The 18,131-nt window shown below is 36.4% G+C and overlaps 1 protein-coding gene across 1 annotated transcript in view; it reads right to left on the bottom strand.

Annotated features, from left to right (window-relative positions):
- Positions 1-7,161: 7,161 nt before the first annotated feature.
- tnfrsf21 (tumor necrosis factor receptor superfamily, member 21) overlaps positions 7,162-18,131 on the bottom strand; it is a 34,143-nt gene continuing 23,173 nt past the window's right edge. The window contains exons 5-6 of the mRNA XM_077553489.1: positions 12,435-12,666; positions 7,162-10,300 (exon numbers count right to left, since the gene is read on the bottom strand). Of these exons, the coding sequence (XP_077409615.1) occupies positions 10,071-10,300; positions 12,435-12,666 (462 nt within the window). The 3' untranslated portion in view covers positions 7,162-10,070. The remainder of the gene's footprint in view (positions 10,301-12,434; positions 12,667-18,131) is intronic.

The following is an 18,131-nucleotide window of genomic DNA, read 5'->3' as shown; positions in this document are numbered from 1 at the left end:
ATAAAAAAAATCTGTACATTTAGAACAGATATAAAATTTGTGATTAATCGTGAGTTAACTAGTAAAGTCATGCGATTAATTACGGGAGGAAAAAATTATCGCCTGACGCCCCTAATTTTTAATAATCTTTTCTTCTTCTTCTTTTTAAGAGTAATTTAAATTATTAAAAAAATAAAATAAGAATCCTTTTTTTTTTAAGACAAAAAATGTAATAAAAATTAGGGGCATCAGGCGATTAATTTTTTATCATAATTAATCGCATGACTTCACTAGTTAACTCACAATTAATCACAAATTTGATACCTGTTCTAAATGTACAATAGTTTTTTTTCCCTAGGTTTTCATACTCTTGTTAACAAAAGTGGGAACATTTTTAAACTAATAGAAATAGTTAAAATGAATTTTTGACGTATATAGCCGTCAATGGCAGTGAATGAGTTAAAGTGGCAAATCTTAACTTTTAGTATGAATGAACATGGCGTAAAGATATCCAATGCATCATTTGATGACAGTTCAAATGGATCTCTGAAGTCTATAGCAGCCAATGGCACTGAATGAGTTAATTATTTCTTTTAAACATGGCTTTCTTTCAAGGAATTTCTAACATTGAATTTGGTATTTTAACATACTGCGGTGTATCAGTCTGATATCACTTAATGGTGTACATAAGTTTGAAAAAAGAAGAATGGATGAAGAAAGAAGAAAGAAAGTACGAAGAACGGATCTGGCGCCATGCCAAATGAACACTAAACACTGTGTGTTTTTGTAACTAAAAAAAGAAATACAAGACTGACTGTTGAGAACACTACACTGACAAAAACCGAATGTCCAAGCACAGAAAGTAACCCTCACCCATTGTAATACTCTTTGAGGTGATCAAAGGTTTTCATGTATGGTGATCAGTGGCATAACGATGCTAGCTGCTAATGCTAACTGGAACGCTCATGACCCACTTTCAGTAATCCGTTATCTTGTAACAGCCCAGCTCAGCAATGTTGGTGGCAGCAACATTCCAGTCAAAAGCAATGCGCGTGCAAGTCATAATTTGCTCATTTCTCTAATCCATTTTCACAAAGCTTACTTTTATGTCAACGAGTGTGCTATCAATGCAGAACATACATCATTGAAATTTTGGCGTTTGTTAATGTTAGAAGGGCTACAATTGGCCAATTTAATTGGCAAGCCAATTAATTGTTACAAATTGTGACCCTAATTTCAAACCCTAACCCTACTTTGAATCCTGAGGTCACACAATCTGATGGTCCGGTAACAACGATATCCCTAACCTTAAAAAATTTAATTAAATTGCGACCCTAATTCAGTGTTTCTCGATCATTTTTTGTTACACCTATTTCACACCCAAACGAACCCTCCTCCGCGACTGTATCATTTGTCTATTAAATTGTCGTAAAATACACCTGTGCAGAGGAGCTAATACTCCTTTCCCACTCTCTGACAATGAGCACCCCACTGCCACCTACTGAAGTGGATGTGCAATCACACTTTGTTCTCGTATGGAAATAAAAAATAAATAAACCAATAAAAATATGATCCCTGAGGTCACATGTGCCCCCCCTGGCATCGTACTGCTACTACTTTGAAAGGATTTTAGTTATTTTTAACCATATTTTCTATAGGCCATTCATTCATTAAGTGGCCATTCCAACTAGACTAAGATGTTGACAGATGTCACTGTTGGAAGTATCACGTTGCTCATTACTGTGTAGTAGCTTTACTGAATCTTTACAAGGTAAAGGCTCCTTCTCCTCAAAAGCTTTGGTGAAATACTTTTGTGTACTATTTTTCAGTTTTGAAAATGTCAGTGAAGTGCACCTTTTTAGTGCTTCCTTATTCATTACAAATTTCAGATGGTTGTGTCGGTATATTTTTTCTGTCAGTCAGGTTTCCATCCAATTGTTTCAAAGTTTTTAAGCGAATTCACTGAAAATGCGCAAAACAGACATGCGACTTATGCCTGTTCTTCTTTTGTGAATATTGAGAGTGGAGAGGTGGCGGTATACACCCTAGAGATGTGATCCACCAGTAATTTAAAAGAAGAAGAAGACCAGGAAGCGACTGCGCCGTGCAATAGTCGTACGAGTTGTAATTCTTGATAAACCGTAGCGTTTCTTTGCTGTTTTCCATCTAAAATAGCATTAATATTCGTTTATTTTATTAATTCCTAAAAGATTTCTGTTTTGTTGTCTCATCCAACATTGCTTTGGGACAACAAACGTACGTGTTACGCAATATCCGGTCAAAACGTGCGACATGTAGCCGGTCTTGTCAGCAGTTATTCGCAAAACCTGTTTCCATAGCCCAAATTCCCATTTTCCTTTTTTTGATACGCTTCAAAATCCATCCCCTCCAAGCGTAAAAATGTTTTTGCAAATTTTTCGAATTTCTAGCATTTCAATTCAGTTTTATTTTTGCATTTCTTGGAAATTTGAAAAAAATAGGTGGCTGGAAACCCAACTATCCATCCATCCATTTTCTTAACCGCTTATTCCTCACAAGGGTCACTGGGGTGCTGGAGCCCATCCCAGCTGCCTTCGGGCAGTACACCCTAAACTGGTTGCCAGTCAATCCAGGGCACACAGAGACAAACAACCAGTCACAACTAGGGACAATTTAGAGTGTTAAATTAACCTGCCATGCGTGTCTTTGGAATGTGGGATGAAACTGGAGTACCCGGAGAAGAGCCACAGAGGCACGGGGAGAACATGCAAACTCCACCCAGAAAGGCCGAAGCCCGGACTCGATCTTACATCCTCTGCACTGGGAAGCAGACGTGCTAACCAGTCAGCCACCGTGCCGCCCGGAAACCCAACTAATGATTGAATAAATCAAAAATATTAGAGCAGGGAACAGGTGAAACCAATGAGACTACTAACAAGATGTGAAAAATTGAGGCACAATAAATCGGTCATACGAACGGGATCTTCAAAAGTTGTTGGAGGAACAGAATTTATCTTGCGGCCACACGGGGACACAATTGAAGTTTAGAAGTCGTTGTAGAAAAGCAAGCGACCCTAAATCTATGACGTGGGTGTGAAATATTGTATTACAAAATGTGAGGCTTATGCTGAGCACAAATGAAAGGAATTTCCACCTCTCTGCCAAGTGGAAAAAATCTGCTGGGCTTTAAATTGCATAACACACATTTGACAATGCCAACAAGGGGCATAAACCCAGGAGACAGTGAAAACTCAAGAGATTAAAGTGTCTACAGTACTTTCAGGAGAGTTTGGGAGGGTGGGGGACTGAACTGCTTTGTGGGTACGTGAGTGTCAGACTAATAATAATACAAGCAGAGACAAACCTAAGCAAACTGCGTGATTCAGAAATGTGAAGAATTAAGAGATTTTTGTGTCATTGTCAATGAATCAAAACAAATATATTGTTAGTGGGAACGCTTGATTCACAGGTTTCACATGTTGTTGCTGTAAAACAAACTTGATTCAAATGTGAAATAGTTGTATTAGAATCAATATAATGACAATGTGGGGCTGGCTCTTCTTGCATAACAAGATCACTGTTGAACTATCAAGTATGTCACATAGTGTAATTGCTCCTTAATGGCACTACTAACTTATCAAAGAAGCCCTTTTGTGGACTGTCTGATTTAATTTGGTTGCTTTGATGATTCCTTGACTGCCCAGACAAGCTTGGCAGGTCTTGACAGTGATCTCTGATGGAAATGTATGTTGCCAGCCGATGTGCTTTACTTGCAATGAAAAGAGGCACGGATGTCCTTGCACCTGAGAGGAGCATGTTTGAAACTGAAATAAATTCCCCATTGTGCAATCTCAGGGTTGTTAAAGCCATTCAAAATATTACCAGTGAACCCAGACTAATTAGCCTTAATTTCCTCAATGGGATTACGAAAGTATTTATCTTCTAAGGTTGCGTCTGAAAATGGAAAAACTACGGTATGAACAATGCTGTGTCCCTGGAGAGCTTGCAAGCACTGGAAATCCCAACTCCCAACAAAAAAACATTTTTTTTAAAGGAATTAAATTCCTATATGACTATAGTGTTATTTTTCCAACATGGCTGCCATATAATTGGTTACTAAAAGACACTCCCACTACACTTTTCTCTAAATGCTCTTTTGTTCTGGTAATTCACAAATGTCTTTTGTGCATTGGTGTGGATCAGAGGCACCTTTGTGGCGGCAATGGTGTGTGCGTCCTTATTGTTGCGGATGCAACCTGAGCCTTCTGTTCACTGGGGCCTTTTAGATGCGAACAAAAAAAAGTTTACATGATGTGAGACAAGGACAGAAAAAGCTTGAAGATTGTCCGTCTAACGTGGTTTGGTTATTTGAACAAACAAAGTGTTTCATCCATGTGAAACAAGATACGATGAATACATACATTTTTATGGGGAAATTGTTCACTTGAAATGAGGAAGTGAATTTTATATTACTTTTGAAACAACAAGACATTTGATTGTTATTAAGTACTGAGTTGTATTTCATAACTGAGGATACAAGTGACAATTGCCATTTTGTGGCACAGCTGAATAGTGAACTTAACGCCTCTTTAATTGTTTAATTTAACAATAAAACATTAAGATAATTATAAAAAAAATAATAATAATGCTTGACCATGTTGAGCAAAAAAAGAAAGAAAGTAATCGGACGAATGTGTGCAATGTGAATTAAAATGTATAACAAAACGTATGGTGTTCCACAGGGTTCAATTCTGTTGCCTCTGCTGGTTTCATTGTATCTGCTGCCTCTTTTAAAATGCTCTATAATATAAAAATTAGGGGTGTCAGGCGATTACATTTTTTTAATAATAATTAATCGCATGACTTCAATAGTTAACTCATGATTCGCAAATTGTATATCTAATCTGAATGTACAATAAAATGTTTTTGTCTAAGTTGTCATACTCTTGTTAACATAAAAGTTGGAAAAAATGTTAAAGATGCATTTTGCAGTTTAAAAAGGTAATACTATAGCTTTTTCTACATCATGCTTGCTCCACCAATGCCCAGATGAGTACGAAGAGCCCAGACTGTTTTATTCTGACTGCACCTATCAGCTTTTATCTTCCCTTTATAGTAGAGTGTGCGGACCCTCACACTCCACAGTTTCTTTGGGAAGGGGAGGGGCAGAGTTTTTCTTACCTCATTTGAAGTCATGTCTTCATTTGTCAACTGTGGCTGTCGCTTTAAAATCGTGCACGCACACTATGAACAAGCCTGACACAGATGTTGCAGTTACGCATTGGGCCAGAGGTGGCAGTCCTGAGTAAAGAAGTGACAAACTGCACAAAGATCCTTTAAATTAATATAAATATGGCTGCATCTTTTAGTCACTGATAGAATAATTTCATAGTACTTCATAAAAAAATAGTTAGAATTAAAAAGATGGACTGTACTGTAAAAAACGAGTGTGATATTGATTTGTGTTGAGGTCATTTTTCTGCCACTTAGATGGCATAATTGCATTTATAAGACATTGACTGCCCAGTGCATTTTTTTTTAATATTAAGAATTATCTAATCTTTAACATAAATCAACTTGTAAAATTTTGCACATTTTTAAAATTGTAAAATACAAGTGGACCCTAGTCTTCATAAATATATGCATTATTATTACATTTATTACTGCTAAATTTTGACGTGGTCGGTGTGTCTGCTGCGTTGACTGGAATTCCGCCAGTACAGGCTTTCCAAGTAAGAGACGGTCATTAATCGCACGTTAAGACAATTAGTGGCATTAAAGGAACTTTAAATTAACTAAAAATTTACGCACCAATTTTGACACCCCTAATAAAAATAAAATACATTTTTAATAAAAACAAAAAAAAATGACAGGTAATTTTAAGAAAGATGAATAACTATAAACTATACCAATTTAGTATTTTTCTTTAAGATTAATGATCATTTTCTATTCTTCTAAGATCTCATTTTTAGTTCCTGATTTCAAAATGGCCACAAGAGAACGTCTGCTGTCACGAGTACCAATACCTTGAAATAGGGCCTGTTTTCTGCCTGATACCAATACCTGGTATCAGTAATCACCTCAACCTAGTAATTGTGTGAATGCTGAAAACATTTACGTTGTTATTTCGATTCTTTGTTCTAATTTTCTCATCTCCTTTCTTTTTTGTCCTCATTCTACTCCCACATACAACATCCGATTTACACCGTTCCAATTTCAACTTGCTCCAAAAATTCACACTTTTTTAAAAATATTTTTCTCATTCAACATACTTACAGTTTTCGCACAATTTTAATTGGTTTAATATAAAAAAATTCCCATTCATTTTCAACGGGACTGACGTTCAACTTTCTAAGTCAGCATTACACTTTCTTACATACCACTCATCATTCACAGGTGTCTGGTAATGCCCGGTGAAGCCATTGGTAAAATGCATTGTCCAGTAACTAGGAGGTCAGGGGTTCAAATCCACCTCCGACTATACACTGTAAATGTATCTATTGCCATTACGCTGACTAAGTGATATGCATATATACCTACTGACTATCATACTGTTAAATGCATTATGATTTCACTTAAATAATAAATGCCTAGTATCCCATTCAGCTTCAATGATACCCTTCAATATTGTACTACATTATTCAATATAATTATGCAGTGTTTCATGTCTTTTAACAAGCCAGTCGACTCGGTGGTTAAGCAAATGCGTAGTACTAGGGAGGTCGGGCTTTGTATCCCGGTTGCAGCAGATTTTTGTCCAAGTTCGGTTTTGGATAATAAATATTGTCTATTTATTTAACATCCATTATATTTAATATAATTTCCCTATTTTTTCAATATTATTCCGTAGCATTCAGTTTACAGCATTCACACACAATTTTTCAAGAAATTGCACGTCTAGTTTAGAAAATTAGTGGCATTAAAGGTCTACATCTAGTCTTTCTTTTGAATCAGCATTAGCATACGGTTTTGTTTCCCCCCCCCCCCCCCCCGTTCTGAATAATGATTAGTTGTCCAGTTTTAGTTTAAACTTGATGAGTCATTGTAATGGTGTTTGAAAATCTTCTATTATTAGCTTAAGAAAACATGTTTATAATTATTAACCAATGAATGTTTTTTTTTTTATGTTCCACTGTTTGTCTATTAAAAATATATCTACATTTCTTTGAGGCATGTAACATAAGTAACCACAACTCACAGCACTATGACAAATATTGAGCTTTTATTGATCAATTTTACAAAGTAAACATAGTTGCTATGTTTGTGAATAATGGAATCATCCACTCAACCCATCACCACCTTCATCTTTTCATACATCAACATAGAAAAAATAAAGCCCTCACACTCCAAAGTCCGAGTCAGGGCTCGTCATCCTATTATTCATCCTTCTGTCTAGTTCACAGCAGCATATCTATAAATCTTTGTCACTCATCCAGGAACACTCCAAATGTTGAGAGTCACGCCCAGTACCGACGTTGCTGCTACTGTTGTGGTGTTCACCAAAGTTGCATTTTTTGTGTGTGTGTACTTTCCCATCTGTTTTAAAGTACATTAAAGCAAACCAGAGTGTATTATCTCTTTCTTTTGAATCAGAAGTCATATGTAGACATATTTCAAGTAGAATGTAGAGTATGCATATCTTGTATTCCAGCACGTAATTATCATGCTAAGCAGGCGGAATTACACACAATGCTGTAAAAAAGAAATTAACAAACATTGTTAATTGTTAATAAAGGGATGCTACAAAAACATAAGGAAGCAGAATGGTAAAAATAAATAAAAGTCAAGGTTATGTTAGCATTTTATAATTAAGAAAAAAGGAGGGGGAGAAAATACATGGACATAGATGACAATGTATTGCACTGGATATCTTCTGGATTATTTTCATGCATTCCAATACGATTAGATTATGGCAATTAGAGCATGGCGGACAAGATGGTAATTACAATTTCATCAACCCTTTGATAATGTCATATGTTCAACACGATTGAAGACAGACACCATTTTGGCCCATTTTTGACACAGCAACTAATGGTATAAATTCACAAATTACGTATTCCAGACAAAACATGGACCGGTGATCTGCACACACACACACAAAATATTTGCAGTGGACAAATAACTACCAATTAATTAGTGCCATAATCTAAAAAAAAGTTGGGTTCAAAATAACCCAATTACGGCTCACAAATGGACTGACTGCTACTTGGGTCAATTTGACTCATTTATTGGGTTATGTCACACAAAACAAAAATTGGGCCAAATTAACCCTAGTATATTGTAGGTCGATGGTGCCTTTTTGAATTGGGTTGTTTTGTATAAAAATAAAAAGTGACACAAGCACAAGCTTCATGAAGCACTTGTGATGTATTTTGACTCCTCTAATGGCATTGTAGAAATTTAACCCTCTGTTGTGTTCATTTTTTTAGCAATGTTATGGGTCGATGTGACCCGCTCTGATTCATTCCAAAAATATCACATAAAGTAATGTGATGTTTTAATATATAAAAAAAACTAAAATAAAAAAACTGAGGCCAGAGGACTAATTTATTATTTATTATTTAATGTCATTTTTTTTCTCTCTCTCAAATGGGTCAATTTGACCCGCAACATAACAGTAAGGTTAATTGATTTCCATTGCACAAACCTTTAAACCAAGAGCACCATCTCGAGGAGTAAAAAAATAAGTGCTTCATGAAGCTTCATTTTTCCATCACCGGCCGGTCCCTTTTTGATCCACAATTGGGTTATGTTTGACCCAATTCTTGACACAAAGTCCAAAAAGTGTTTCTATCATAGTGATCATTACCATGTCAGAAACTGACACAGAAACTTCAAACTGAGCTGAGTGAGGAAGATTACAGTTAAATTAGCAGAAAACTTGCAAGTATGGCTTTGGTTCGAGCACAGCCAGTTTGTAGAAAGAGTGGAAAAACATATCAAAGCGAGGTCAGGCACATATGATGAGAGCTAATCCACACCTTGAAAAATACGTCGATAAATGTGTTAACAGTTTGCTTTTTTAAATTGCTCTTAAAGGGGAAGTCAACCACATTTTTTTTTACGATATGTTCTATGCAGCATTAGTCTAATATGGTATTCTGATTAATATTGCGTTAGTAGAATATGAGTTAAGCAGCAAAATCCAGCCGTTTTGATCCACTTGCTATCGACCTAAGATGACATCAATGTTGCTCAGGTCTCAGGTAACAACCAATCACAGCACAGCTTCAAAAAAACAGGTGAGCTCTGATTGCTTGTTGCCCAAGCAACTATGATGTCATCTTCAGTCGACAGCAAGTGGCAAAATGGCTGCCCCTCTGAGATGAATAAAAACGGCTGCATTTTGCTTCACAACTCATTATCTCAAAAATGTAATATTCATCCAAATGTCATGTTTAGACTAGTGAGGTCACATATAACATATTACTGTCAAGAAATGTTTAAGGTTGACTTCCACCTTAAAAACAAGAACAATATCAGTGTACTGACTTGTTTAAAGTTAAAGCTTATTTTGATTTGTCCCCCCCTCCCCACACACCCCACTTTTTGGGATTCTGTTGTAAAAACCAAAAAAAGTCCAGTATTTTCCATGAACCGTGCTAGTTAAACATAAAGAAAGTGCTTTTTATTTTCAATGTAATCCAACATATTGTCACTATCTAACGAAAAGCTTGTACTGGTAACAAAAAATAAGAAAAGAAGAAGCAAGAATATAATTGACAATTGAATTATGACTTTTAAACAAAACTTGCTTTTGATTGGATAGCAACGACATGTTTAACAAGCTCGTGAGTCATAACGCAATATTGACGTTTGCTACATTATAAAACTCTGACTGTATTTAATACATTTGGTAGAGATACACCAAGTATTGAATTTGACCCTGTATCATGGTGGATGAAGGAATGAACAAAGAAAATACAATATAAGAGAAAGTGTAATGGTCAAAATGATTTAAAGTAGATAATAGACTCATTTACAACCCTCTACATAAACTTAAAATGATAGGTCATTGTGTCAGATCAAACTTGTGCTCAATTTGAACGGTGCCAGATATACATGGCTCATATTTTATGACCTTAATCTTCTCTGTGTGTTTTCGCGTTTGCCTACAAAAGGTCGGGGAGGTGGCTGTAGACCGAGTCCAGCAGCTTCTGGCTGGCCTCCTGGCTTTTGACTCCCGCAATCTCAAAAAGTTGGTCCAGCTTGTCCTCGGCAGCAGGGATCTCCTCAATAACGTGCAGCTCCTCGGGGTTCAGAATATGCAGCATGTCGTCAAAGATGGGTTGGAGGTCGCACGGGTCAAGGCGGACTTGCCGGAGCACTGTGTCTTTCTTCTCTGAGGGGAGGACGGAGAAGGATAGAAAATTAAACATTGACTTTCTTGACTTGTACCATTAATAAATAAATAAATAACTGGGTTGACAACTTGACATGCACATTTTCCGGCTTCTGAGATCGTATCAGCGGCTGTGCGTGAGGAGATATCAGGAAGTTGGTACCAGGCTGTAAAGTGTACCATGAGTTCACTGTCTCCTTGAATGCCACACCAGCTGTGTGTGTCACAGATTAACTAAATTTCTGATCGTAGGAATCTCCTATCTGTGGTAGTTACGTCTGAAAGCCACAAGAGGGCAATCAAAACCTATTCATTTTCTTTAAGGCTTGACCTTTTTAGGTCACGGCCAGGTAAAATGGAGCCCATCTAAATTTGGATTAGAACACGTGTAAACTGCTACTGTTGATATTTACAAGCTGCTAAGGCTATCGTCACCAAATCAGTCAAGATTGAATAAAGATTATCTTCTGTGAGTGAAATGGAAAACAATCAATAATTGGGGTTATACATTTAAAATGTTAAAAATTTTCTTTTTAACATTTGACATTTAACATTAAAATTTTTAACACAAAATGATATTGAAATAAAGAAATTGATATAAAATATTAATGTATTAAAAAATAATAATATACTGCTCCAAAAAAAAAAAAAAGTGTTCCCTTAATTAAAAAAAATCAAAACACTGCTCAAAAAAATCAAAACAATTAAGGGAACAATTTTTGTTCCTTTCATTTTTTTATTTCTTCATTTTCATTATTTATTTTTTTAATTATATATTTTTTAATTTATTTATTTTATTTTAATTATTATTACACTGTTCAAAAAAATTATTTGACATTTAACATTAACATTTTTAACACAAAATGTTATTTAACATGTTTAAAATGACATAAAATATTAAAATAATAATATACTGCTAAAAAAATTAAAGGAAAGAAAGTCTTCCCTTAATTGTTTTGAACAGTGTATATGCTATGTATATATGTACTGCTTTAAAAAATCAAGACACTGCTAAAAAAAACAACCAAAACAATTAAGGAAACACTATTTGTTCCTTAAATTTTTAATTAATTTATTTTAATTTAATTTTTTTATTATTTATTTATTTTATTATTATTGAAATGTTATTGAAATAAAGAAACTAAAATAAAATGCCAATGTATTAAAAAAAAAAAATTATGTACTGCTCAAAAAAATCTAAACAATTAAGGGAACACTTTTTGTTCCTTTAATTTTGTATTTTTTATTTTTATTTTTTATTATTATATTTCTTATTATTTGTATTATTGATTTATTATTATTTTTATTTTATTTTATTTGTATTATTATTACACTGCTCAGAAAAGTTAAAGGAACAAAAAGTGTTCACTTAATTGTTTAGATTTTTTTTAGCAATGTAATAATAATAATAATAATAATAATAATAATAATAATAATAATAATAATAATAATAATGTTTAGACTTTGCGAATAGCAAAGACTGCAGTTTGGATATTAAAAATGGTGATGTTACGCTTAAATCTCACATTCTGATAGTTGGGATGAAGTAAGCAGTTAGCCCAGGGGTGGGCAAATTTTTGTGCTTAAGTGCTTCATTTGATTTGAAAACTCACTCGTAGATTAAAATAAAAATGACAGAGTCAACGTCAAATTTTTGGGGGGAATAATATGTTCTATGCAGCACCACTAGTCTTAAACATGGTTTGATTGTTTGTGGAATATGAGTTGAGCAGAAACATCCACCTGGATGCAATTTTTAGTCAACTACAAGTAACAAAATGGCTGCCCCCAAAGATGGATTGATAAATGTGTGTGGATTTTGCAGCTTAACTCATATTCCACAAACGCAATATTATCCAGAAAGCCATATTTAGACTAGTGAGAGTGTCCGAACATTTTTGGGTTGACTTCCTGTTCAATCAACTATCAAATTCAAAACAAAAAATGCTTAATGTATACACAAAATTGAATTATTGTAAAATTCAATTATGTTTTTTTTTATTCTATAATTGACAATAAATCAATTAGCTACCTATTTAATAAGATAAATTAATAATAAATTACCAATGTTGGGGGGGTGGAGGTAATGGAGCGGGCCACTCCACTTTACTAACAACTGCCATTCTCCACTCACCTTTAGTGATAAACGAGCCGTTTCTACTAAGAGCCGAGTCTTTGCTGGAGGTGGAGTCGCAACGGAGCAGCGGTTCCGACTCATCGTGGAAGAAGCCTTTGGTACGGTCCACCGGCGACTGCTCCACACCTGCAGCTCTGCCGCCAATGCTGCTGGGAGACTCCGGAGGTTTGTGAATGGGACTGAGGCTTTGGCTAACATTCACGGATGTCATCAGCTGGTTTATGTCAAACTGGGGAAAGACAACACAACATGAGTAAAAAAGGAGTTTTGGGGTGAAGTGTGTACATACTGTAGGCCAGGGGTGGCCAAGTTCGGTCCTCGAGAGCCACTATCCAGCCTGTTTTCCATGTCTTCCTCCTTCAGTGCAGCTGATTCTAATGATCAGCTCATCAGCAAGCTTTGCAGAAGCCTGACAACGATCCTGATCATGAATCCGGTGTGTTAGTGGAGAGAAACATGGAAAACAGGCTGAATAGTGGCTCTCGAGGACCGAACTTGGCCACCCCTGCTGTAGGCTATATGCAAAGTAGGCGTGTCCAAAAAATAATCGATTCTCATAAGAATCGCGATTCTCATTTTCTACGATTCACAAGCGATCTAAAATCTCCCAAAATCGATTTTATTTAAATAATTTTATAATCTCTTGCTCTTGTTTATGTGTGACTTTATTGGGAGTGCTGATCATGCTGTACATGGTTTGGCCACTTAGGGGCAGTGTGGTTCCACGCATTCTGATACACTGTTTAGTTGTAGCCACATTAGAGAGTAGAAGAAAAAAGCTACGGTCAAGTTATGCCAATAAAAGTTGGGGGGTTGCAGCGTAGGAAGAACATAAGTTAAGTCAAGTTAATGTTAAGATGCTTTTCTGTATACATTCCTGAAGCGTTTTTGTAGGAATAGCCGTTCTTTTGAGTGATAAAAGTGCAGCGAGTAGCACACTAATTAGCGTTAGCGAGTCAATGGCGCTTTCCATTGGGTGTTAGCCTTGATGTAGCTACGTTCAAACAATTCTAAAATCTAAATTATTGGCATTTATGGCTACAGTTTTAGCACAGGAAAAATAAGCAAGTTATTTGCTTCAAAACAATTTTCAGAGTTGCTTTTGCTTATATTTTTGGGGAGACAATACAAGGAACAATTAGTTCTGTAAACTCGTAAAGCAACACTAAGGAACTTTCAGTTTATGTTGATTATGGCGGCGCCATATGGACAAAAGCGGTAATGTTATGCCTGAAGGAAGACCACATTTCCCATAAAGACAAGGGCATTGCGTCGTTTTGTTTTTTTTGCTCACTCCAGCGAGTGAAATCCGGGCCAATCTTGATCCTTGACAGTCCTTTCATCCGGAGTAGTTTTTGATTTATGCCATAAAGCAGTCAGCACATTTTGTAGTTTTTTGTGTGGCAGTGTTCCTACCATCGTCCTCAAAGTTCCTCAATGCCAGTAAAAATTATACAGATCCCCTCAGTCCCTGGCAAAGGTACCATTCAACTTCATCAGAAGAGTTATGAAAATATTTTATTAAGGTTGAAACGTTCCTTATTGCTACTTTTATTCTTATTTGTGAAATGTAGGAAAGCCAATCTTCACAATGGCAGAACTGAAAATATTTTGTTGAACTGCCCACATTAAAATTTTATCAAAGTTTGTTGCCTTGAAATTTTGAAATCACCCAACTTGTTTTATTTATTTATTTATCTTTGTCAGCCTGGGAAATGTCATTCCATCACATTTTTCACTATTGTTCCAGATTATAATGTAGGTACAGATGATGAAAAATGACCAACAGAGGGAGACAGAACGGGAAGCCTGGTGGTTCACTAATTAGCGTCCTGAGTGTCTTGGATGGGAATAATGGATGAGAATGGAGGGAGGAGTGAGGGGGGGGGGGAGATGATGGAAAAAAATCCAGCCAATAGAAAGGACACAGTATGAGATTGGGGGAAAAAAAGACATTACAGTAGTTTAGTACTCAAGACTTGAGGCGGGTGAGGGAGAGGGGGAGGACGGGTGCTCACCCAAATACCCTAATAATCATAATAATAGGTCTAATAGAAAAACAAGTTCATGAAATTTAAAATGATTATCTTTTTTATTAAAGTTGTGACTGCCATGTTTCTGTTATTATCTCCATCTACTGTATCGCCTGACTGTCTCTTCTCCTTCTATCTGTGCAAACCCCTCCCCTCACCCCTCTCCTCTCTGTCTCTCTGGAACTGTAATGAACATTCAGTTCCAACCAGTAAGGACTGGTTTGGAGATGAGCTCATGAGAGAAGGACTTGTTTTTCCCAAGCTGAAGGTAAAGGCAGAAATGTAAGCTCTTCTCAAATTTCCTTGTGTTCTCCTCCATTCATTGATGACGACATTCCTGTGGTGCAAAGCTCAGACAGAACAAACACTCTTTGTCATATAAGAGCGTCGACTGTATGCAGCTTTGTATAAACCCACAAAACACAATTACCACAATCCAGGAGACAGGTATAACTAACACAAGCTAATATTCGGAGTTATAACTCTGATGCTTACATAGTGCTTTCTACACCATATGCTCCAAGTCGAACATATTCGGGGCAAAAAAGTGGGAATTTTCGGTATGTGCAAAAAGTTTAGCAAATCATTCTCTAGTGAATTGAATTAGCTGTGTGATTTAAATTTCAAATAGGAATGACGTGACGTGAATCTGTTTTGTCGAATGTCTCATTGAGAAAGAATAGGGAATTTGTTGTATTGTATTTTAAACGTGAAAATGTTCCATTTTTGATCAGTGGGAAATTTCAAAATGAACGATTACCAACTTTTGCAGGAAATTGGGTCTCATTGGGAATAAATTGTGAATTTTTAGGTGAAAAATTTGGAATTTTGGAAAAACTTTGAAAACTTAGAATGAGAAAAATAGTAGTTCACAAGGCGTGACTTTTTACAATATGTTGAAATTGGAATGACGTGAATCAGATAAATTATGGGAAAGGAGATGCATGTCAAAAAAGTGGGAGAAATAAATAGGAAAGCCTTCAACCTTCACACAATTATGTTTTTTTTGGTTCATGTTTATTTGTAGTGCATCACATTGTCCCAGGCACACTGCTGTTTTACTACAGCATAAATGCTAATTAAGCTTTATTGTAGGCTAATGAGGGTTTTCATAGTTGTAATTGCTGGTAATTATGAGATCAGCCCATTGGCAATGGATCAGATATGCAAACACAAAAACTTTGGTAGAGGTAAAACAATTCCAGAAAGCTGAAGAACCACAATGGAAAATAAACAACATTAAACTTGTAGTTATGTTGAATTCAATGAATTTGCATTTGTTGCAAACGCACTCGCTCCCTAACACAAGCCTGCTTGCTCACTCACTCCCTGTCGTCTTTGTATTTGTGCATGCCCCACCCTTTGACTTGTACATCTAATCACATTCTTTATGGCCTTACAGATGCAACTGTCCATCTGCGACTGTTGTTTTCTACGAGTTGACTGTCTGTGACACTGTGATTTGTGATCGGATGAGTGTGTCGGAGGGTGGGGCCAGTAGAAGAAGGAAGAGGATTGCACGGACTTATGCTGCATTCGAGGAAAGTGGGAAGTCAGACTTTTCTGACTTCATAACAGGAAGTAAGCACGGGAACGCCCCTTTTGAACTCGTACATCTGAACGGCAAAACATAATTTTTTAAACAGATATTTATTCATATTTCTGTATTGTTACTTTAATTTAGTTATTTGAAATAGGTTGCAGTAACACAATGTGATTTGGAATGGCTGTGTTAACCACATCAACAAACAATTTATCGGAATCAGCTATCTTTGGTGTTTACATTCGCCTCGAGCACTTTGAGGTCGGAACTGGGAAAATCCAAATGCTGTGTATCGGACTTTCCGTATATCGATCTGCAGTTTCAGTTCAATTAGTGGAGCCCAAGTTTCAAAGCAAACATGGTGAAGCGGTATTTAGCTGTTCTGCTGCACGCAAATGGAATAAGTTGTCACTTGAAGTGAAGTTAGCACCAAGTAAAAATGCTTTTAAATCCAGATTAAAAACTATACTTACGATTCTTATGATTAATTTCTTTTAAGCTTTTTAAAAAATCAATTTCACTCTATTATCTTTAAGTAATTTCAAAAAGCTACTTTTTATTTATTTCCTTTGTTTTCAAATGTCTTTAAATATTTTGGATACCAATGTGCCAATAATTTTAATAATCAATTGTTTTATTGTGTTTGTCAATATTTTTAGATGTGTTTTTTTTGATTGCGTGAAGCACATTGAGTTGCCCTGTGTATGAAATGTGCTATACAAATAAAGTTGACTTGCTTTGCCTTGTTGCTATACAATCAATGTAATACTGCAGTTCCTGTTTGTGGTATGACAGTTCTGATAAACGTGTCGCACTGTCGCGGTGACTGCACTCTCACAATTTCCTTCTAAGGACACCAATGTTTACAAACTTGCAGTTTTACTTTTGATATGTACCAAGATCAATCTGAGATAGACTGGATTTTTTTCATAGCGAGACATTCTAGTTCTAAAGTAGGTAAGTTTTAATATATTTTTGATGAGGTGGGAATTTCTGAAGACAAACCTGTGCAAACCCATCTTGCCACATCAGTGATGATCTGACAGAAGGTGAAAGCCTACACCTTGGACTGACCACCACATGTCAAGTCGCATGACAATCTCAAATGGACCAACGACCAGGAATTGAGCCAATAAAATTCAACAATTAATCATAAAAGAAACCCAGAGAATGCAATGATGGAAGATCATTAACTGATTATTAAGCAGCATTGAAAGATGAAATTATCTGCACTGGCAGACAGAAAGGCTATGAAAGAAGAACAATACCATTAACTGTTAGGCTTTGACCTTGAATCATGTAAAGGATAAAGGATCGAGGCCCTGTCCAGACGGAAGCAAAGCCGGTTTCGTTCCTCAAACAAATCTCGTACACATAGAAAGAAGCATTTCAAGACTTGCGTGTGTCCAAAAACGTTTAATGGCTGTAATGTATATGCCAAGTCTGGAGTGGTGCTGTAGCGCAGCCACAGGGAGTTAACGGAAAGCGTAGAAGATGAACACTTTTTTTTTTAACTTTATTGCAATTTACAGAACAAACATGACTTTGCATGTATCAAAACAACATGAAAAAGACGAACACAGGAGAAGTGACAATGGCGTACAACACCACTTGTTGAACATGGGAATAAAGAAGCAAAAATTTTTGCTGCAAAAGCATAAGCAAGCTAAGAAGGCTACGCAAAACGACTACGACACGGCTATCCGCCACTGTTGTTGACAAACTGACGATTTGCGTGCAGTCACGCGAGAATTGGCGCGTATGTCATCAATCTCGTCATCGAGCTGCGACCATTACATCATCGCTGGAGGAGTGTCCTGCATATGGTGTCCAGACGGACGCGTACGGGGCACATTTTGATATCTTTCCACTTTGGAGCCCGGTTTCAAAAGTGATCGCTTTCAAGCTCCAAAACCGCGCCATCGTGTGGACGAACGGCCTAAACGGTAAGAAACGTGAGGAAACATTGAAACTGGCTTTTGTCTGAATGGGGTCTGAGTGTAGCCATGGTTGGGTTTGGCCACTGAGTATTGCACCAGGCTGAAACAAAAATGTTAAATGAGCAATGGCCAGTGGAGCATACTGTTCTGAAGAGGAGCTGTCCAAATGAGTCGATGG

The sequence above is a fragment of the Vanacampus margaritifer genome, chromosome 19, assembly GCF_051991255.1.
Source record: "Vanacampus margaritifer isolate UIUO_Vmar chromosome 19, RoL_Vmar_1.0, whole genome shotgun sequence".
NCBI lineage: Eukaryota > Metazoa > Chordata > Actinopteri > Syngnathiformes > Syngnathidae > Vanacampus > Vanacampus margaritifer.
The sequence above is the reverse complement of the archived record's forward strand: the minus strand, read 5'-3'. Positions and strand labels throughout refer to the sequence as shown.